Here is a 23,014-nt window from a genome sequence, read left to right on the forward strand (position 1 = left end):
CACATATGGGTAACTGCCAGGGCCATCTACCTTCTTTAGCCTCAATTTCCCCAGCTATAAAAATGAGCAGCAAAATTAGGTCATTTTCCAGGTTCCTTCCAACTCGGATGTATAAGGTTTTAGCATCTTGAACTTCAACAGCCTCCCATGCTGAGAGCACGAGGCTGGCCAACCCTTGTTAGGAGGCAGCTAGTCTGTGGTTTGGCACCACTGCCCAGCCAGCATTTATTAAATCAGTGGGATGTGGTCCCTGCTGGCCTGGAAAGAGAACATTAAGCTCCAAAAACTTCCTGCAGCAGGCCTCCTTCAGAGAGCACTGCTCAGAGGGGTGAGGAACAAAACTACTCAGGTCCTTGGCGGTGCTCCAAGATCCTGTTCACTAGTATTTTTGCCCTGTCTGCACAGAGAGCCAGTGACTGAAAACATCTGGAAGCCTGGCTAAAGACCTGGGTGACTGCTCTTTCCTTCAGAGGTGGCTGTTCACGACCTTGGAAATCCAAATTGACCTTTGCCAATGCCCCTTCCCATCCAACCTTCTGCACTTCAATGGGCAACAGCCCTTTAATAAAATCTGCATGAATCCATTTGCTAACAGCTTCTGGAAGGGCTGGAGGATCTAACACCCGCCCTGCATTCCTTGAGCCCTAGTAGCAAGGGAAAACAGGGCTGAGACCCAACTCTTGTGCCTCTGGGTCTTACAAGTGGAATTGGAGAGAAAGGGAGAAGGTAGGAAGAGAGAGACATCGATGATGAGAGCTTGCTAAAGGTGAAGGCAGCTGCAGGTGAGGAGTGCACCGGTGGAGTGATGGGGTTGCTGGGTAGCCTAGCAGAGTCCCCCTGGCCTGGGCGTGCCTCTTGCCAGTGACCTCAGGTCACTATGGCCCATGGTGACTCTGGGAGGCAGGGCTGGGCTGAGAGGTTTGGGTCCATGTGTCACTGACCTGGTGGTCCAGAGCTGCCTGTCCCTCGTCTCCCTCTTATGGCCTGGGCTATGTAGCAAATTCCTTGGGTCTCTATTTTAGGAAGTATCTACCGAGCACCTACCGGTGCCGGTGTTGGGGACAGGATACATTAGCGAGTAGAACAAACCCAATTCCTGCACTCTAGTCCCACTCGCTTGTATATCCTGTCTGACTACAGGTCACAAAGTCTCAGGTACACTGGTGGGGTGTGGTGAGAGTGCTTGGAGTTCCAGAGGCAGCAGAGCCACCCTAGCAGTGCCTCGTCTCCCCCATTCCAACTCCTCCCTTAGCTTTTCTGGGGTATAGTGCATGGACACAGGATTCCCTCTGGCTAAGGTCAGAGCTCCTAATTTACTCTAGCTTTCTCCCCACCAAGGGCAAGAGTCCAAGAAAGACAACAGGTTAGATGGACAAACAAGCTGCCTGAAGTTTATTTATAAAGTACAAGGACGCACTTACCACGCCTAGACTTTTCTCTTTTTTAAAACTCATTTGTCTTCCTTTTCACTCTGCTGAGACTTTCCTTTCCTCTTAGAATTCTCAGCTGATTTTACTAACCTATCTGCTCTTTGCCATGATGAGCGAAAGACCAACACAACCTTCCCTGGAGCTGACGGTATTCATCTCAGAAGGCCCTCAAGGATCCTACTGAAGTAAATGACTCTCCTCTGGTCAGCTCAGGATGCTGTGGAGCAGAGAAACTGGTGTCCTTCTTGGAGCACTGCCTTCATTTCCTTGAACTGAGCCAACTGGCAGGCCTCATCTAGCCCCAGCCAGCGGTAGGCTTGGTGCTCTTGGGAGAGGCGGATCTCCACATCGTAGTCCTTCACCTCAGCCAGCCAGTAGATGACTATTTTAGGCTTGTTCCTGGCCACATAATTGAGCTCCCTTCTGAACCCCTCAATGATGGTCAGCTGGCCTGCTGCTATGCCTGCTTCCTCCTGAGTCTCCCGCAAGGCCGTTTCCAAGTCATCTTCTCCTGGTTCCACATGGCCTGGTTAGGAAAAAAGAGGAAAAGGAGGAAGAGATAATCTTTAGCAAAGTGGAATTTTCAGGTCTGGTGATTTAAAGATGGGGTCTTTGGTCACTTTTCTAGATGTTGCTGGGCTAAAGGGGCTCTAGGAATGGGGCACAGAGCAGGTAGTGTCCAGGCAATTCCTCCACCCCACCCCACTTCCTCTGTAGAGAAGACCAAGTGTTTGGCAAGTCTAGTCTAGAAGACAGCTCTTCAGTGATGAGAGAGATGGCCTCCCTCAGACCTCTGCTTTCTTATCCTTTGGCGCTCTCCTCATTCCATGTTCTTAGGGAGACTTTTCCCTTGGAGACCTTAAATCGATTTTCTTAAGGAGGGGCAGTCTTCCTGGCAGATGGGAGCTGGCTGAAGACGGAGCACTTTGCCTACCGTCCACAGCGAGGACTTCACGCTGTCTTAGCTGGTCCCTGAAGTCCCAGGGTCAACAGACGGGCCGGGCTCCAAGCCCTGCACTGCGGCACCGGCAGCTGTTTCCAAGTAGCTAGCAAGGCTTTTCCAAATTGTTTTCATCTTTCTAACTGAGCAAGGCCAGATTCCAGTTTCACAGGGAAATTCCTGATGGGAACTTAGATTCAGGACAAGCTGAGAGCCAGTTCTAAGAAATTTTTTTGGCAAGACCCAAACCCAAGCAGACAGCTGCCAAGAAACTGTTTTAGGAGAGCCTGAAGCTCTGCAGACTGGAAGCAGCATTCAGTTTTGCCTCTAGGCCCCCCCTGCAAATTCTAAGCCTGCCCAGAGGGGCCAAGATGGACAGGGAGGGGTCTGGCAGCTTCTGTCAGCACATAGCTGCAGCGAGTTGCTGGGGGCCTCGGGGTTCGGGTGCTCCTGGGGAGCAGGAATTGTTAGCTGTTCCCTTCCTGGTTCAGAAACTATCCTAGCCGCCCTCCTTCCCAGGGGTTCTCACAGCAGTGCCCTGAGCCAGCTTGCTGCACAGCTCCCACAGGGAGCAACCAGAAGTCAGAACTTAAAAACCCAGTCTGGTCCATGGCTTCTGGGGAACTTTCTCTGTATAGCACCCATGCAGTCATGTACACAAAGCTGGGTAAGTAAGTACTGCATGGGAGGGGGGCAGTGGTGAGAGGTGTGCTGGTGGTGAGAGAGGGGACACGGATCCCCATGCCCCACCCATTCTTTCTGAACACGCCCTTCCCAACAGCATCTATGCTGCATCCTCCCCATCAGTGTTAACAGGGTGATTTCTCCCTAGGTCCCAGCAGAACACAATTTGGAGAGGTCCTTTGAAATCTTTCAGTGAGAGGTACTAAGCAGTATGACTTTGGCAACCAGGAGACAAGTGTGAATATTTCTATTCATAGTATTTGTGACACTTCTGTCCCTTTCTTTCACCTTATTTCTCCTTAGTGAAACACAAACGTGCAAAGTTTATTTCCTATTCCCCTTTCCTTATTTTCCTCCCACCCTTGATCCTTGTTCGTCCCTCTCCCATGGCACTCCCCTTTAAAGCCCCTGCTCCCTTCTATCTTGGAACCGTTCACTCTGGGCTCCTGACCTGTAACCCAGTAATGACTTGACCCCAAGGTCCCCAATTCCCAGCCCAGTGCCTTTTCTCCTACCCATTTACCACAGAGGCTGGTGCTTCAATGAGTGATAGTCTCACATACACACACACACACACACACACACACACACACACACACACACACGCTGCTCTGCTCCGGGATTCAATCACGGAATACTATTTCCAGCTCCAAGCTGGTATGGAGACCACGTATGCAGAAAGGATCAAGGGCTCCTGCCTACCCCACCTCCTTCTGCTGCACAGTCACTGGGATGTAAGCCTTATGGGGGGCCTGGTAAGGTGGCTTTTCAAGCAATGCTCGGCACTTGAGAGCCAGCCCCTCTGCCTCGCACCTTTGGGAGGAGTCCAGTGATGAATGCCATCTGACGCCTGAAGCAGTAGAAACTCAATTGTGGGATTCTCCACCTTGGGAATGAGCCGTCTTCGGAAGATGATCAAGCCACACGCTCTCAGGGCCATGGTCTACCTGAGGATTTAACAAAGAAGATGTGAGACACTGGAAGTTACATGAAACAGGAAAATGCATCCTGGGGGCAGCATCTGGTACTGGGGAGTAGCACAGATCAGCTAACAGTGACCTCATCAACTACAGAAAAAGGCAGCATACCAAGGACCAGTTGGAGAAAGCCAGGAATCAGAGACTGATTTGTGAGTGATGGTAGGACCCTGGCTCCTACCCTGTCAGTGCAGCTCTATCCCAACTCCTCCAGGTTTCCCTGCTAAGACACAGGGCTGGTATGCGTGTTAAGAGATCAGAGGTCCTCAGAGGCAAACCATCTGAACCTGGCGAGATGCTGGGAATGGGAGATGAGGAATGTTATCAGCAAACCCATGGTTCCACTTCCTTCAGCCTTCAGCTTGAGTTTGTGGGGCAGAGACTCCAACAATGTGGTTTCTGATGGCCTGAGGGGTCACGTAGGAAAGGTAGCTTGGTGTACTAAAAACATTTTTGTTATTGGAATTTTTAGTCTTTTTTTTTTTTTTTTTAAGATTTTACTTATTTATTCATGAGAGACACACAAAGAGAGGCAGAGACATAGGTAGAGGGAGAAGCAGGCTCCCCACAGGGAGCCTGATGTGGGACTCGATCCCAGGATCTTGGGATCATGACCTGAGCCAAAGGCAGCTGTTCAACCACTGAGCCACCCAGGCGTCCCTATTTTTAGTCTTTTATCCATGTTTTAGAATGTTACACATTTTACACATTCACATTGTGAATGTAGAATTTTACACATTCACATTCACATTCACATGGTTCAAAATTCAAAGTAAGAAGAAGCGCACAGAGTAGAAAGTCTCTTTCCCATCAGTGAGCAGCACACTAGCTTAGTGGTCAAGAGTGTGAAGCTGCAGCCTGGGTTCGAGTTCTGACTTTGCCACTTATTCACTGTGTGATCAGTTTCCTAAGCCTTAGTTTCCTCTGCTGTAAGACAGGACAATAACAGTTCTACTTCACAGGGTTGCTGGGAGGATTACATGACTTAACTTGTAAAGTGCTTTTGAACAGTGCCTGGCATGTAATAAGTCCTCAGTAGGTTTCAATATGCATTGGAAAATGTCTGGAAGGATACACATCATTAATAGTGTTTTCTGGAGGATGACATTATGGCGAGACTTTCATTTTCTAGTCCCTATATTTCTGTATTGTTTAAAAGTTCACAGAGAACATTTATTAATTTTATAATCAGCAATTCGTTTTTTTTAAAAAAAAAATCCCCCCCCCATTTTTTTTCCTTTTATTTGAAAGAGATAGAGCACAAGCAAGGGGAGCAGCAGGCAGAGGGGGAGGGAGACACAGGCTCCTCGCCAAGCAAGGAACCCAATGCAGGGCTTGATCCCAAGACTCCAGGATCATGACCCTAGCTAACGGCAGACACTTAACCAACTGAGCTACCTAGGCACCCCAATTCAGTCTTAAGTCTTTTTCATTTCAGTTTTTTCTTTCCATTTCAGAAAAGAATGTCAACAACAACAAAAGACAGAAAGGGAGAAGAGTAGGAATATCTGCAGCAGCGAAAAAACAATTCATTATCTGAAGGGGGACACATCATCAAGGTAATAAAAAATATGGAAGATCTCTTATGTAAGGCCTCGCTAAAGAAAATGTGTCACTTGTTCAGTCAACAAACATTTACTGATACTATGTAATAAGTACTATGCTAGGCCTTTGCTCTCATGCAGTTCATATTTTAATGGGAGAGGCAGATTTTTTAAAAAGATTTATTTATTTTAGAGAACGAGAGTGCACATGAGCTGGGGGAGGAGTGCGGGAGAGGGAAAAAATCTAAGCAGACTCCGTGCTGAGCTCACAGCTGGCCGTGGGGCTCAATCCCACAACCCCGAGATCATTACCTGAGCTGAAACCAAAAGCTGGACGCTTAACCGACTGCACCACCCTGGTACCCTGGGAGAGGCAGATTTTAATCAGTCAAGCAAATTAAAAAATAACTGCCAATAATGTATGTGCTACAAAGGAAAAATGTGTGATAGGTAACCTGACCTTGTCTGAGGGATCAAGAAAGGTTTCCTGGAGGAAGGGATATTTGAGCAGAGAAGTAAGGACGAGTAAAAGGTAAGTTGGCAATGGGAAGGAGGGGAGAAAGCATGTTCCAGGTGGAGGGGACAGCATGGGCAAAGGCCCTGAGGTGGGATGACAGAACTGAAAGAAAATCAGGTGTCTCAAGTGCAGCAAAGGCCTAGGAGAGTGGCCCAGGCAGGAAGAGACCCAAGTCAGTAGGGCCTCATCTGAAAGATTCCAGGGCCAAAGAAGGCGCTGGTGCACATAGACAGGCAGAGCTGATGCAGAGAGGATGGCTGGAGCAGGAGGTGATGGTTTCCATGGCTCCTTTGCTGTTATTCAATCAAGATGAGCCTGGGGGCACTCCACTGGGTCAGTAGGCCTTGAGCATCTGCCTTCAGCTCAGGTCATGGTCCTGCGTCCCGGGATTGAGCCCCACATCGGGCTACCGATGGCGGGGAGTCTGCCTCTCCCCCTTTCTGCCCCTCTCTCCACTTGTGCGTGTGCGCACTCTTTCTCTCAAATAAATAAAATCTTTAAAAAAAGATGAGCCTGAATCTGTCAAAGGCACAAAAATCAGACCCATATTGAAACTCAATTCAGGATAATTCTCAGGACTGCCAACAGATGGCTTACCAAAAACCCAACGCACCCAACACTGCGATCTTTCTAAATGTTTCGAAACCTGTAACAGATTGGAAATAATCTCAAATGTCTTTTTAGTTTAGTTTTGTTTTTAAATATTTTATTTTAGGGGGCACCTGGGTGGTTCAGTGGTTGAGCATCTGCCTTGGCTCAGGTGGTGATCCTGGGGTCCTGGGATCAAGCCCCACATTGGGCTCCCTGCAGGGAGCCTGTTTCTCCCTCTGTCTATGTCTCTGCCTTTCTCTGTGGGTCTCTCATGAATAAATATGATTTTATTTATTTATTCATGACAGATAGACAGAGAGAGAGGCAGAGACACAGGCAGAGGGAGAAGCAGGCTCCCTGTAGGGAGCCTGACATGGGACTTGATCCCGGGTCTCCAGGATCACACCCCCCGCCGAAGGCAGTGTCAAATCGCTGGGTCATCGGGGCTGCCCAAAGATTTTATTATTTTATTTTATTTTATTTTATTTTATTTTATTTTATTTTATTTTATTTATTTTTTTAATTAATTTTTTTTTATTTTTATTTATTTATTTATTTATTTATTTTTATTTATTTATGATAGTCACAGAGAGATAGAGAGAGAGGCAGAGACACAGGCAGAGGGAGAAGCAGGCTCCATGCACCGGGAGCCCGATGTGGGATTCGATCCCGGGTCTCCAGGATCGCGCCCTGGGCCAAAGGCAGGCGCCAAACCACTGCGCCACCCAGGGATCCCTTATTTTTTTTTAATTAATTTTTGACAAAGATTTTATTTTTAAGTAATCTCCATACCCAATGTGGGGCTTAAACTTACAACCATGAGATCAAGGATCACATGCTTCTACCGGCTGAGTTAGCCAGATGCCCCTCAACAATTTTTTTTAAAGATTTTATTTATTTATTCATGACAGACAGAGGCAGAGATATAGGCAGAGAGAGAAACAGGCACCCTGCAGAGAGCCTGATGCGGGACTTGATCCCAGGACCCTGGGATCACAACCTGAGCCAAAGGCAGTTGCTCAACCACTGAGCCACCCAGGTGCCCCTCAAATGGGGTTTTTGAAATGGTCTGTGCTCTTGTATACTATTGGTAGGAGAGAAAATTAGCATATCCCCTTAGGAGGGCAATTTGGTAATAATTATCAAAACATAAAACACATATTCCCTTACCCCTAGCAATTCCATTTCCAGGCATCTAACATACAGAAATACATGTTTAAGACATATACACAAGGATGTTCATGACAACCTTGTTTGCAATATCAAAAAAAGGCAGAAACAATATCCATCAATATAGGAATGGTTAAATAAAGTACAGTTTTTCTATATGATGGGGAATGTTATGAAGCCATTTAAAAAATAAGGAAGTGGGGTGCCTCAGTGGCTTAGTCTGTTAAGTATCTGCCTTTGGCTTAGGTTATGATCCCAAGGGCCAGGATCATGCCTCAAGTTGGGTTCTCAGCTCAGTGGGGAGCCTGCTTCTCTCTCTACTCCTCCCTCCTGCTCTGCTCCGCGCGCACTCTCTTTCTCTCTCTCTCAAATAAATAAAATCTTAAAAAAATAAGGTAGAGCCAAATGTGCTGCTTTTAAATTATTTTCAGACAAATGAAAATGATTCAGAATAATCATTCAGAATTCGGTATGATTCAGAATAAAATGTGTAACAGGATCTTGTTTGTTTAAAAACTCGTATGTAAACTGGTAGTAGGCTTTTTTTTTTTAAGATTTTATTTATTTGAGAGAGAAAGAAAGGAGACAGAGGGAGAAGCAGACTCCCCACTGAGCAGGGAACCCCACATGGGGCTCGATCCCAGGATCAGAAGATCATGACCTAAGCTGAAGGCAGACACATAATCAACTGAGCTACCCAGGTACCCTAGTAGCAGGCTTTTAAAAACATTATATTCTATTTCCCTGGTCTCCCTATTTATGCTAAGAAGGTTCACCATTCTGGAAACCAAAAAGAAACAGCCTGTCACCACAGAACTGGTGAATAGAGATTTCAAATTATTGGTTTCAGGTTCAGGCAGAAAGAGGTACTTGATCCCATGCCCTCCTATCAGGAAGCTCATAAAATATTAGCAAGTTACAGATGAAGGACACCTTGCTCCTGTTTTGGGTAGAGTCCCATGGAGTAAATGTTGGAGTCGCTAGATAAGTTTAGGGATCCAAGACTAGAGGCCCTGCCTTGGATAGGAAGCCCCAGAGCATTGCTCTACACCACTGCCATCACCAATACATCATGGGGAAACAACAGCACCTGAATGGGGGGCCAAGAGACAGGCATGGGGTGGCCATGCGGAGCCACTGGAAAGAAGGGAGCAGGCCAATATTTTCCCATGGGGAGAGATTCTATTTATTTATTCATGAGAGACAGAGAGAGAGAGAGAGTGAGGCAGAGACACAGGCAGAGGGAGAAGCAGGCTCCATGCAGGGAGCCCAACGTGGGACTCGATCCCTGGTCTCCATGATCACGCCCTGGGCTGAAGGCGGCGCTAAACCTCTGAGCCACCCAGGCTGCCCCCTTCAGGCTTTCAGAAGCAGCTCAGTGTCACCTCTTCTGTGAAGCCTTCTGGTTTCTAATCATTCCATCTTTTGGGCCTTTAGCATGGCTTGAATAAACTTCTGTAGGGTTTGACTGGAGAAGTAAAACACTATGAGACAATTAAGGATTTAGTGTAGGGATTAGAGCTTGTACAATTGTGGAAGCTGATGGAGAAATCCATGCAACTCTGTCACCTCTGCATCTGGTGGTGAACTCGAAGTCTCTATAGGTCAGCAAGGCCAGCAGTTGGGAAGGAAAGCTGGATGTGAAGTAGAAAGAGGAAGGAAAACTGGAACCTGTGAAAACAAACCAGATCCTATGAGGACAAGAACCCCTGAGGACAAACTGAAACCTCTGACTTCCTAACTTAGAGGAGAAGCTGGAGCCCTTTGCCATAGAGCTGAAGGTACATCTGGCCCGGCACTCAGAGTATCTGAAGGAGGAGACTGAACAGGAGGTGGGGAGCTGGGGCCCTGGGTGCCTTATCCAGCATCAACAGGGGAACCAGCAAGTCAGTATCAAAAGGTATGCACTGCCACATGCTTGGTATCCCACTCTGTCCTTCATAGTGTACTGGCTGCTACTTCACTTCAGCTTTCCAGATCTTGCACAAAATTTTCTTTAGGTCGACCCTAACTTGGAACCATATAGAAAGGGAATCCTGGGAAACATAGTTCCAGCCTAGCCAAGTGGACACAGTACAAAGCCACCACAAGCACAATACCTTGTCTGGTAAGTCTCAATCTGTACCTTTGGCAGCAAGAGCCAGACTATGCACTCTGTCTCCTTGGGACCCAGCACAGCAGCTTTCAACAGATGTTCATTGACTCAACAGAACACTCTCCCCACATCCCACTCAAACAAATGCTCAGGGTATGTTCTGGGATTTTGGGAAATTGCCCAGTGTTTTCCTGAAGAGTGCCATTTACATAAAAGTCAATGGAGCTATTGTTGTACGTTTTCTGTTTTTCTGGAAACCATGGATTGAAACTGTCCTGGGGTTTGAAAGTAGCCAGCTTATACACAAACGCACACACACACACACACACACACACACACATAGCATGCACGCATGCACTCACACACATGACTCCAAGTGGATTCAAACCTCAGGGGGTTAAAGAACACAGCATCCAATATGCAAATGTGCTTGCAGCCAGGATTGCAGAGATGAGAACTCCAGGCTGACAGCAGGCAATTCACACTTCAGAAAAGTGGCAAAGTGCCTTAGGTGGTTAAAAAAAACCTGAACAAAAAAGTCCTCAATGTCATCAGAAGGTTCCAGAAGCTAAGGAAAAATGCTCTTGCCTTTCTCTATATATACATTTCCCTTACAGCTGAGGAGGTTCAGGACCTAGGTGCCAAAAAATAATTCACAGATAAACGGCTGTACTGATGTGTTGTGTTCCAATGTTTTCATCAAATTAATCAGAGTGCTATTGCAAGCCTAGCTCAACCTCCCAAAGAAGGCCTCATAAATACATCTTTAGATATAGAAAGAGAGAGTACCTCAAATCCTTTCCTCATGTCCTGATAATCTAAAATCCCTTTAGCGGAAACTGTTTCATGCCACCATGTTATCAATTAAGCATCTACACTGGGCCAGCTATCCTGTGCAAGGTTCTTCACATGTGTATTTCTAATATTCAAGACAAGTCTTCATGATAAGCACATCTTCAGTTTTGCATGAGGAAACTAAGATTCAAAAAGGTTAAAATACTTGCCCAAGAGCATAACTGGTCTGTGAATGGGAAGATTTGAATCTAAGTAAGCCTAACTCCAAAGTGTTTATTTTTTCCCCTTCTATAATTCTGCTTAATGTAAAAGAGCAGAGCTTAAGGCAAAATGGTGCTGAGAGAGGACATGCAAATAATTTATAAAAATTATTTCCAGTTCCCAAATTCCCAGTCTTTGATCTATATGCACATAGAGGATTTTAAAGGTACCTAGCTGGAATCTTTTCCACAGGACAGGTATTAGTTGAGGGAGGTGGAGAGGGTGCATAGATGAAGGTCCTGGTGCTCAGAGATGACCCTGGAGAGGTAAAGTTTAGCCTAAGGCCCCGAAACTTTGCCTATCTGATAAGGGTTTCTATGCGTCCTCTGCTTTTTCTCTGGAAAGCAGGAACCTAAAATCACATGTTCAAAACCATACCAGGTAGCCTGGGAGTTCCCATGAACCAAGTGTTGGGAATACTTTTAGTGCTAGCCTTGAACAAGCACACAAACAACTAACTTGGGGTGCTGGTATGCAGGTAAGTTGCCCAGGCCCACTCCACTGGGAGGAGGAAAGCCACCTCCACCTGCCTACAAGCAACTCTGACTGTTCACTGTTTCCTCTCTTCCCATATCATAATGGTCTTTTCTGATTCTTTAACTCCCCTTTACCCTTTCAAAGGATTGAGCACAAATTAGGTGCCCATCTCTGAATAAAGCTCTTTCTTGTAACAACAACAACACAAAGAGAAAAAGAAAAAAGCTCCCAACTACTGCGAATAAATTGAGACAAAATGTTTCCTCACTGCCCCTTTAGGGAAAGGACACCTGCCTGACACTATCTTCTGACAGAAACCAATTTGCTGAGTCATCTTGCTATCTTTGCCATTTGGCTGAGGACAGAAACAGGAGATTTCACCTGTTATGGCATGAATATTAGCTTCTAGGATGAGGCCAAAGTCAGACAAGGTTGGAACAAAAATCATTCCTTGTGAAGGGGATCTGTTAAGTGGCCTATTAGTGCCATCTGCTGTACAGTTCTAGAAAGTAAACATGGGTAATTCTAATATTAGAGCCTGAAGGGATTTACTTACTCATCTAACATCTGTTGAGTGTGTCCTACTCGACCAGCAGTGTGATGGGATTGAAGAGTGGGTATGAAGCTGAATATTATAAACCCCAGCTTCCTAAGCGTTCACAGCCTCAGAAAAGTAGAAGGTACTTTGACAAAGTTGACAGTTTGTTTTTGCAAAATAGGGGTATGTGTAAGATGGAAAGGAAGCAAAAAAGAGAGTGATTTTCTTTGGGTCAAAGGGGCACCCCATAAGAATTCTGAAGGATGGCTAGGAATTCACCAGGCAGAATAAAAGTGGAGGAGAGGAGCATTCCAGGCAAAAGGAGGAAGGTGGGCAAAAGCTCTCAAGCACAAAATGACATTCCACTAATAAACAGTTTAGTTTATATTCTATAGGCAATGAGGAGCCTTTTAGGCAGGGCTGGTAATTGTATTGACATTTTACAAAGACATTCTGGCAGCACTGAAGGTGGCGAATGGATTAGAAGATTGGAGGCAGGAACCAATTTGTTACAAATCTGTTGCCAACAATCCAGATGACAAATGATAGAGTTAAATTAAGGCAGAGAGGAGGAGAAAGAGGAAGGGATGAATTTGAGAGATATCTCAAAAAGAAAACCAACAGTATTTGTTTCATTGTCCAAGGAAGAGGGGTGGGAGATAGGGAGGTAGAGAAAGAAAGGTGAGTGGAAAAAAAAAAAAAAAGAAGAAAGGTGAGTGAAGAGGTTGTTCGGTTTGGGTGACAAGAAGTTGGTGGAGTAGGGAGTAGAAGGTAAGCTAATGCTTTGTTTGGGAGAAGATGAATTTGAAGTGCTATTGACTACCCACAAGGTAAATGAACTGAAGGAATTGTGTTCAGTGATCATCATCTCATTCCATCTCTTCATTTTCCAAGGTGAAAATTTCCTATTGGAGAAAGATCTTGCTCCCACCATAGGTACTTTGGAAGCCATCTTCCTCCATTTAGGTAAGCCTATCTGTGCATCTGGTATTCAAAGCATTTTATCCTCCTTCAGGCAGAAACATCATGAAAAAGCATGGCTAACTGTACAGTGGGAAACACCTAAGTCCCTAATTCAACAGTTGTATTACTGTAAGCAAAATACTTCTCTAAGCCTCATTTTCTCATCTGTAAAATGAGGGTAACCTCTACATGATTGTTGTAGTGGGTTTTTTAAACATATATTTTTAAATATTTAATTTATTTATTCAACAGAGAACGCACAAGCAGGGGGAGCGGCTTCAGAAGCAGGCTCCCTAAGGACTGAGGAGCCCAATGCAGGGCTCTATCTCAGGATCCTAGGATCATGACCTGAGCCAAAGGCAGATGTTTAACTGAGCCACCCAGGCGCCCCTGTTTTAGAGTTTAAAATAAAGAATGTATACATAGGACCATATCAGAAGTACTGAATATGTATGAGTCACTTTCATCCGTTATCATGAAAGGTCATCAGGAAGCTTCTGTTATGTTTTAATGGTACGCTCTTAACTTTTATTGATAGTTGAATCAAATGGCTTTTCGTATATTCAGCAAAACTGCTGGTAAGCACACTGCTCACCACACCATTATATTCCTCACATATATAGTACAAGATATAAATTCCTTTCAATGAAAGTACTAGGAAGAATTTTCACTTTTGAAAAATGGTTTCCTTAATTATTTCTCTGACAAGTTTTGAGCTAAATTGGGTACTTGCAGTGAGTCCACTGGCCTCGTTAGCTAGTATATTTGTTTGTTTCTATTATGAAGGTAATAGGTACCTTTTTTTTTTTTTTGAGGAGTTATGGCTTGTCAGGTGTTGTGCCAAGTGCTTTACTTTCCTTATTTCATTTAAACTTCACAACAACCCTGTGAGCCTTTACCAGGGTTTTTGAGATGAGGAAAAAGGAAAGATGTGTCTGGGTAGACTGAAAAGCAGGTCTGCCTGACTCCCATCATTGCTCTTTTAATGTCAACTCTGTATTTGCGTTTTACATTTGGCTATTTGATTGCATTCGGTTTAAGTTGTCACATAAATACTTTTTCTTTTCTTTTCTTTCTTCCTTTCTTTCAGAGATACAATAACAAATACACAGAGCCCAAACCAGGCCAGAACAAGGGAAAAGAAAGTTCTGTTTTAGGCGGTGGGACTCATGTGATTTTCTTAAGACTTTTTTTTATTTGATTGTGAGTGAGAGAGCGAGCACGAGGCGGCGGAGGGAGAAGGAAGAAGCAGACACCCCGCTGAGCAGGGAGCCTGACAAGGGGCTCCATCTCAGGACCCCAGAATAATGACCTGACCTGAAGGCAGATGTTTGATGTTTAACCCACTAAGCCACCGAGGCAACCTGGTGATTTTTTTTTTTTTTACTATTGCTATAATTGCCAAAATATTATCCATTCAATAAATGAAACAATTAAAACATACAAAATCTATTTTGGAAAGCAGACGGGGCATAAAGAGTAACAACAAAGTGAAACTGAGGCCAAGGGAGGGGAGGGTATGGCACTCTCGCCGCCGATCCCTAAATCCGGAACTCTAGAATTCCGCCGCCGCACCCCATCACCAAGCGGACCAGCAAGGCTCAGAGCCATAGAACCCTCCCCTCTCCCTGAGCTTAGAGGAAAACTGAAGTTCTCCGAGGGCCTGGCCTGCCCACGCCTCACGTCCGCCTTTGACGCTGCAACGACGGAAGCTCATTCAGCTGCATTCCCATCGCTCCAACCCTCAGCTCCTCCGTGGGTGAACTACACCCAGAGGCCCCTCTCTAAGACTACTCACCCAACACCCAGGGCGGCAGGAGGCGGGCCTTGAACCGGAAGGGGGAGTACACTGACCGATTGTTGGGCTGCGCTTAGAGCGACCAACAGTAGAGGGCAAAAGGCCCTTCCACCCGCCTCAAAGAGGCTTTCCTTTCACTTAGAATGTCGCGAGAGCCTCACTCAAGCGATTCGATTGGTTGAAAGACGCAGCGTGAGAGTTACGCCCACTGTTTCTTCGGGTCCCTGATTGGTCTTCTAGAGAAGAAGGACTCTAACGTCAACGAGTTCCCGCGATGCCCATTGGTGGATGTTTCGGGGCTGCCGGCGCGCGGGCGCCGGCGCGGGCGTTCGAACCCGCGCTTGGTAGTGTTACCATGGGGATACGGCCTGGTCGGCGCCTCAAAAAGCTGGTGAGTTGACAGCACGCCCGCCAACTTTGGGGCTCTCTCTCGTCGGCATTGTCTTCTGCCCTCAGAGTTGACCGAGGGGGAACTTGGAAGCTACCGAGGTGAGAAATGGCGGGTGAGAGCCGGGGAGGAGAGAGGCCTCTGCTCCGCGGGAAAGGGTACGCTGGACGCCTGCCGAGCGCGTGAGGAGGCGGCGGTTGCGAGGAAACCCGGGTTTGGCCTCTCCTGGTTGTTCCAATGCTCACCCTACTCTCCTACCCTTCATCCTCATATCTCTGCCTTTTCTTCAGTGTTCATCTCGAGCGCTGCTCTTCCCATGAAGCCTTCTCTGAGTCTCGAAATCCTCTTGCCTTTGAACCCGTGGCCCTGACTGGAACCTTTGTTAAAGCACTTCTACTCGGCCTCGGGTTGTGTACTTCGGTAAACCTCATTCTCCTCGTTCCTCCCATATAATTTAGAAGTCTTTGAGGCAGAGTAACCATCTTTCATTCCCAGCGTCTTACACATAGTGGAGGAAATTTTCAGGAAATACTTGTTGAGTTGAATTTAATTCACCACAAATAGATGGGATTCCCCTCTATGCACTGCCCTGTTTTCCCTTCCGTTTAGAGGTTATTTTTTATTTTTCTGGGAGTAGAGGGAGGGCACCCTAATCTCATATTCCGAAGGACCCGAGGGGCCTCTGGGTGGCTCAGTGGTTGAGCGTCTGCCTTAGGCACAGGTCGTGATCCCGGGGTCCTGGGGTCGAGTCCTGCAACGGGCTCTCTGCAGGGAGCCTGCTTCTCCTTCTGCCTATGTCTCTGCCTCTCTCTGTGTCTCTCATGACTAAATACATACAATCTTAAAAGAAAAAAAAAAAAAAGGATCTGAAAGCCCACGGTTGGCCTTTCCACTGTTTGTGAAAGAGAAATTTTTTTTTTTTTTTGAATGCTTGCTACAACTCTTCTGGCTTTTAGTCTTGTTCTCACAGTGCTTTTATTGAAGTCTTAATGAGTCTTTGCTTAAAACAAACCATTCTGTTGTTGCTGAATGTCAAGAGTATTTCAGTGTCTTAGTTACCCATAGCTATTGTCACATTTTAAGAGTGCTTTGGAAATGGTTTTAAAGCATTATCTCCTTTGTATTCTACTTGGAGTTTCTCTGCTTCAGGTGCATATAACATAACAGCTGCTCTGGTAGCTATCCATTCATCAGCTGTCCATGATAGAATTACATTACCAAGACTGTTGTTTTGTCAATTCATAAGACTATATATTGCCGGGATGCCTGGGTGGCTCAGTCAGTTAAGCGTCTGTCTTTGTTTAGGTCATGATCTCAGGATCGTGGGATCAAGCCCCTCATCAGGCTTCACGTTCAGTTGGGATTCTGCTCCAGGATTTCTTCTCTCACTCTGTCCCTTCCCCTGCCCATGCTCTTATTATTACGTACTCTCTAAAAATAAGTAAATCTGGGATCCCTGGGTGGCGCAGCGGTTTGGCGCCTGCCTTTGGCCCAGGGCGTGATCCTGGAGACCCGGGATCGAATCCCACGTCGGGCTCCCAGTGCATGGAGCCTGCTTCTCCCTCTGCCTGTGTCTCTGCCTCTCTCTCTCTCACACTGTGTGCCTATCATAAATAAATAAAAATTTTAAAAAAATAAGTAAATCTTAAAAAAAAAAAGGGGGGGGGATCCCTGGGTGGCGCAGAGGTTTGGCGCCTGCCTTTGGCCCAGAGCGCGATCCTGGAGACCCGGGATCGAATCCCACATCAGGCTCCCAGTGCATGGAGCCTGCTTCTCCCTCTGCCTGTGTCTCTGCCTCTCTCTCTCTTTCTCTGTGACTATCATAAATAAATAAAAATTAAAAAAAAAAAAGAGAGAGAGAGAGAGACTGTATTGCCAATCTGGATTGTTGGTGATTCTTTTTTTTTTTTTTTTTTTTTTTTGTTGGTGATTCTTATGTGAAATTCATAGCCCATTGATGATTTTAATAAAAGGATTGAAAAAGTCAGGTATAGCAGCTATGTTTTTATTAACCTTTTACCAAAGTTTAAAGACAGCCATATAGCTAAACTGCAGATCTGGGACTCCTAGGTGGATCAGCGGTTGGTCTGCCTTTGGCTCAGGGCATGATCCCGGAGTTCCGGGATCAAGTCCCACATAGGGCTTCTGCAGGCAGCCTGCTTCTCCCTCTGTCTATGTCTGTGCCTCTCTCTGTGTGTCTCTCATGCATAAATAAATAAATCTTAAAAAATATTTTTTTAATATTATTTTTTTAAACTTCAGATCTCGGACATGTAATGGAAACATGATTGAGAATTCAGGGTTTGACTCTGGCTCTGTCTCTACTTACTCACTGTGACTGACTTTGCAAGTCACTTAGCCATTAACCAAAGACCTCACTTTTTCCATCTGGAAAATTAAAATATTGAATTAGATTAGAGTTCCTGTGGCTTTGCTATCAACTTAGTCAAGCAATTGGCTTTTTAAAAATTTCATTATAATTAACAGTGTTATAGTTGTTTCAGGTGTACACTATACTGATTCAGCAATTCTCTACATTACTCAGTGCTCATCATAAGTGTACTCTTAATCCCCTTCACTTATTCACCCACTTCCCCTCTGGTAACTAACCATTAGTTTATTCTCTGTAATTGAGAGGCTGTTTTTTGATTTGTCTCTTTTTTTCTTTGTTCATTTTTTTCTTAAATTCCACATTTGGGTGAAATGATATAGTATCTCTCTGACTTATTTCACTTACCGTTTTATCCTTTAGATCCATCCATATTGTTGCAAATGGCAAGATTTCATTCTTTTTTGTGGCTCAGTAGTATTCCATTGTATATGTATTCCATCTTCTTTACCTGTTCCTCTGTCAATGAATACTTGTGTGCAGAGCGGGGGGAGAGGCAGGTGGCAGGGGAAGAGGGAGAATCTTAAGCCCCATATCATGACCCTGAGATCATGATCTGAGCCAAAATCAAGAGTCGGTTGTCTAATTGTGCCACCCAGGTTCCCCTATTTTTGAATTAGTGTTGTCATATTTGTATGCAGTAGTTTGCATTCCTACCAACAGTGCATGAGGGTCCTTTTTCTCTACATTTTCACCAACACTTGTTTCTTGTGTTTTTTATTTTAACCATTCTAACGGAAGTAAGGTGATATTGTGATTTTGATTTGCCTTTGCCCGGTAACTAGTGATATTGAGCATCTTTTCAGCTGTCTTTTGGACATCTATATGACTTTTTTGGAGAAATGCCTGTTTATTTCTTCAAGCAATTTGTTATTGATGTCAGGTAAACATCACACGTTCAGCATTCTAAAGACCGTACAGCTGGAACTGATAGCCGCCATTTATTGAGCATTTACCCTGTGCAAAGCATTATGTCAAGACTTTATATAAACATTACATTTTCTTAACATAGTACATCAATATACTGTCCACATAGCATTTCATTAAAAGCTTTTGGTTTATGTTGCTAATTTAAATTCTTAGCTGTTGGGCAGCCCAGTGGCTCAGCGGTTTAGCACCGCCTTCAGCCCAGGGCCTGATCCTGGAGACCCCGGATTGAGTCCCACATTGGGCTCCCTGCATGGAGCCTGTTTCTTCCTCTGTCTGTGTCTCTACCTCTCTCTCTCAGTGTCTCTCATGAGTAATTAAATAAAATCTTAAAAAAAAAATCCTTAGCTGTTGTATGTCTTAATGCAGTGTCCATGGGGCAAACTAGGGCATGATCCTCTCATCTTCCAGTTTAGGAGGAATAGCAGTTTTTTTGGGCTGCCATTTTATTGTTTATAAAGTAAGTTGAACTCTTCTCAATCCCTTATAGATTAATTAATCAATTATTCCACTTTCTTGTGCTGGCTCAGCAAACTCATTCATAGTTTGTTCAGAGTAAATCCCCAACAAATTTTGCTTTTTTGTGTGTTTTTTTTTTTAATTTTTAAATTTATTTATTCATGAGAGACAGAGAGAGAGACAGACAGACAGACAGGCAGAGGGAGAAGCAGGCTCCATGCAGGGAGCCCAACGTGGAACTCGATCCCGGGTCTCCAGGATCACGCCCTGGGCCGAAGGCAGCACTAATGTTGAGCCACTCAGGCTGCCCCCCAACAAATTTTGTTAAATGAGCAATAGAGTTTTACTTATACTTTGATTGTTGTCATCATTATATACTTCTCTAGTTATTGTCTCAAAGATTTTGATGTTCATATCCTGGTAAACAAGAAGACTCTTCCATAGGCATAAACTCATAATAATAGGTGCTCATAATAAAAGGTGCCATGTGTATTGGGAAAACTCCATTTTCCACCTACTTGTCTTTTCCTGTGTAGGAAAAAACCTCATTTCTTTCCCTCGTGTGTGTTTCCTTTACCACTCATATGGAAAACTTCTGACACTTCTGGTCAAATGTATGGGGACTTTCTCCCCATCAACCAATTATCTGTGACGCCAGCTGGGTGTCCCATAATTTAACTCAATCTAACTCTACCTATTTGGAGACAGTGTCAGATTCCACAGGTTAAGGGCTCAGTCTGACAAAACTGCTCCCACCCCACTTCAGATGCCAACTGTAAGTAGGTCTCCAGGTTACCCACAACTTCTGTCAGACTTGGTTACAAATTAGAGGTTCCCGTGACTCACTCCTTAGATTCAATTAATTTGCTAGAGTGGCTCACATTACTGAAGGAAACATTTAAGTTTACCAATTTATTAAGTTTATGATAAAAGATGTAGATGAACAGCCAGATGAAGAAATACATAGGGCAAGATCTGGGAAGGTCTCAAGCATAGAAGCTCCTATGCCCATTGAATTGGGATGCATCACTGTCCTGGTGTGAATGTGCTCACCAACATGGAAGTTCTCTGAACCCCACACTTTGGTATATTTATAGAAACTTTGTCACATAGGCATGATTAGTTGTTCAGTCCATTTACAGCTTCTCTTCCCTCTCTGGAAAATAGGGAGTAGGGCTGAAAATGTCAAGCTTCTGCTTATGGCCTGATCTTTCTGGTGACCAACCCCCACCCAGAGTTGCCTCATGAGAACAAATGATATTCCTAGTGCTCTTACCACTTAGGGATTTGCCAGGGCTTTAGGAATTCTGTGCCAGGAACCAGGGACAGAGACCAATATATACTTCATATTATCTTATGTCATTTTATTGCTGGATGCTTCTCTGTCAGATACTGAATGTAGCATTTTATTTACATTATCCCAATTAATCCTTATAAAAGTAAACATCTTTCCTAAGTCGCTATCATTTTTTGCCTATTCAACTGCAAAGAGCTTCCTAAATGATACTACTCCTTCCATTTTTGTCCATCGTCTACAATCCATTTCCCATAGAACTTGCAGAGTGATCTTTAAAGATCATGTCCTTTCCTCGCCTAAAATCTTCCAGGGACTTCCTGTTTCATTTCAGATTAAAATCCAAGGGCACCTGTGTGGCTTAGTCTGTTAAGCATCTGACTCTTGATTTCAGTTCAGATCATGATCTCAGGGTTGTAAGATTGAACTGGGCATCTGGCTCACGCTGGGCATGGAGCCTGCTTAAGATTCTCTTTCTTCCTCTCCCTGTCCCCCACCTCCCTCTCTTAAAAATAAATAAGGGTGCCTGGGTGGCACAGTCAGGTAAGTGTGGACTTTTCTTTTTTTTTTAAGATTGTATGTATTTATTTGAGAGAGCATGCTGGAGTGGAGAGAGGGGCAAATAGGGAGAAAAGGAAGGAGAGGGAAAGGGAGAGAACTCAAGCAGACTCTGCATGAGCCTAGAGGCTGATGTGGGGCTTGATCTCATAACCCTAAGTTCATGACCTGAGCCCACACCAAGAGTCCTATGCTTAATTGACTGAACCACTAGGCACCCCTAGCTTCTAAGTGTCCAGACTCTTGATGCAACTCAGGTGATGATCTGAGTTGTGAGATCAACCCTGTGTGGGGCTCTGCACTCAGCGCAAGTCTACTTGTCCTTTTTCCTCCCCTTAATGTGCGCACAAGTGCTCTCTCTTGAGAGAAATAAAATATTTTAAAAATTAATTGGTTAATTTTTTTTAAGATTTTATTTATTTATTCATGAGAGACACAAAGAGAGAGGCAGAGACATAGGCAGAGGGAGAAGCAGGCTCCCTGAGAGGAGCCTGTTGTGGGACTCGATCCCAGGCCCCGGGGATCATGCCCTGAGCCAAAGGCAGACGCTCAGCCACTGAGCCACCTAGGTGTCCCAATTAATTGGTTACTTAAAATCCAGATACCTTTACTTGGCCCAGTACCCTCATAAATGACCCCTCCTTTCTGTCATCATCTACTACTCTCCCTCTCACCAGCTGTACTAGAGCCAAACTGGTCTTGTCTTGAATGTTTGCTTGATAATGCCATGCTCATTTCCACCTTAGGGCCAGTGTACTCACTTGCCTGGAATGCTCTTCCTCCTAACTTGTACGTGAATAATTCTTTCATATTTCATCTCAATGTTTCCTTCTGAATGAGGTCTTCTCTGATCATCCAATGTGAAATAAACCGTTCATCCTGCCTTATTTTTCTTAGTACTTATCACTATCTAAAATTATCTTATTTGATATTATCTCCTCCTACTAGAATAATAGACTTTATGGGCAGTGACTTTATCTCTTTTCTTCACTGCTGTATCTTGTATGTCTAGAACAGGGCCTGGTTCCTAAAAGACCCTCAAAAATTATTTCTTGAGTGACTGGATGAAAGGTTCTTCCTGGAACTGTGGCCATAGCTTGTGTCCATAGCAATTCATTTGAGTAATACAATCTTGTTTCATTTTATTGCCAAGGGAGCAGTGAGTCAGGGCACCAACTCTGCTACAGTTTTCCTGAGCAGTCAAATTAACCTGATACAGCTTCTACCTCCTATAACTACAAATGGTATCAAATGCTTTTGTATAGTTTTAAAAATAGTGTATGGTTATATATTCATTAAATAATTATTGAATGTTACTTATTTCCAGACACTGTTTTAGAAACTGGGCATAAGATGAATAAGACACATTCCTTTACCACAAGGAAATCATCTTCTAATGGAGGAAATAGACCTCCTTATATAGATAATTAGCATGTAACTGCAATGATAGAGATATGCAAAAGATATGAAATGAACACATAAAGGACTTCCAACCACATATGGGAAGATCAAAAAAGACTTCATTTATGTTTTAATCATTGCTAAGAAATAGGCAGGTAAAATGAGGTTTGATGAGAGTGGGAGGGGGCTATTTAAAAGCACGATATGGGGGCAACCTGGGTGGCTCAGCGGTTTAGAGCTGCCTTCAGCCCAGGGCATGATCCTGGAGACCCGGGATCGAGTCCCATGTCAGGCTTCCGGCATGGAGCCTGTTTCTCCCTCTGCCTGTGTCTCTGCCTTTCTCTCTCTCTCTCTCTCTCTCTGTGTGTGTGTGTCTCACGAATAAATAAATAGAATCATAAATAAATAAATAAATAAATGCACAATATGAATAAATGCACAGAAAACAGTCTAAGAAGTTGACTAAACTGGAAAGAGGAAGGGGCTAGACTATAGGTGGCTTTGTAGGATGTGCTAAGGAGCTTGGACTTTGTCCTTTAGATGGGTGACTAGTTGACATTGAAGGGTTTTAGGTAAAAGGAAGCAGCATGGTCAAAACTGCTTTCTAAAAAATGGTCAGCTCTGTACTGTGGAATATGGTTTGGAGGGGGCAAGACGGAGATGGGCAGAGCAGTTGAGAGATATGTAATTATGTAGGTGAAAGATACTGGGACTGAACCACCAAGGCTGTAGTGGTTGGAATGGGGCTAGAGAGGGGAAATTTGACAAATATTTATGTTATCAAATTGACTGGACCTGCCTGTTGATTGGATTTGGGA

General features: G+C 44.6%; 2 protein-coding genes and 1 long non-coding RNA gene across 5 annotated transcripts in view; 2 read left to right on the forward strand and 1 right to left on the reverse strand.

Moving 5' to 3' along the window:
* Window positions 1-1,364: 1,364 nt before the first annotated feature.
* NUDT2 (nudix hydrolase 2) lies at window positions 1,365-14,916 on the reverse strand. Of its 2 annotated transcripts, XM_041762942.1 has the most exons (4): window positions 14,781-14,870; window positions 9,423-9,524; window positions 3,868-4,001; window positions 1,365-1,956 (listed from the first exon to the last, which is right to left on the reverse strand). In XM_041762942.1, the coding sequence occupies exons 3-4, from the start codon at window positions 3,992-3,994 to the stop codon at window positions 1,640-1,642; spliced, it is 444 nt and encodes a 147-aa protein (XP_041618876.1). In that variant the 5' UTR covers window positions 3,995-4,001; window positions 9,423-9,524; window positions 14,781-14,870; the 3' UTR covers window positions 1,365-1,639. The 2 variants fall into 2 exon arrangements, with proteins under 2 accessions (XP_041618876.1, XP_041618877.1); XM_041762943.1 differs by lacking the exon at window positions 9,423-9,524 and having other exon boundaries at window positions 14,781-14,916.
* LOC121495459 lies at window positions 9,534-14,264 on the forward strand. Its single transcript, XR_005988990.1, has 4 exons — window positions 9,534-9,753; window positions 9,854-9,960; window positions 12,914-12,985; window positions 14,073-14,264. It is a non-coding gene; the product is annotated as an uncharacterized LOC121495459 (long non-coding RNA).
* Window positions 14,917-15,091: 175 nt separating the features above from the next.
* The window catches only part of KIF24 (kinesin family member 24), a 79,651-nt gene continuing 71,728 nt past the window's right edge, over window positions 15,092-23,014 (forward strand). Inside the window, exon 1 of one of the 2 annotated variants that reach the window (XM_041763422.1) lies at window positions 15,092-15,171. The gene's annotated coding sequence lies outside the window, so the exon portion shown is untranslated. Of the gene's footprint in view, window positions 15,172-15,195; window positions 15,270-23,014 lie in introns of those variants that run through there. The other variant, XM_041763423.1, reaches the window with a different exon arrangement.

The sequence above is a fragment of the Vulpes lagopus genome, chromosome 7 (assembly GCF_018345385.1).
Source record: "Vulpes lagopus strain Blue_001 chromosome 7, ASM1834538v1, whole genome shotgun sequence".
NCBI lineage: Eukaryota > Metazoa > Chordata > Mammalia > Carnivora > Canidae > Vulpes > Vulpes lagopus.

Coding starts and splice junctions, on each gene's coding strand:
- NUDT2 (XM_041762943.1), bottom strand. CDS start 3,994: ATGGCCCTGAGAGCGTGTGGCTTGATCATCTTCCGAAGACGGCTCATT. Junction 1,957..3,867: donor TCACTGGACTCCTCCCAAAG/GTGCGAGGCAGA, acceptor TTTCCTAACCAG/GCCATGTGGAACCAGGAGAA.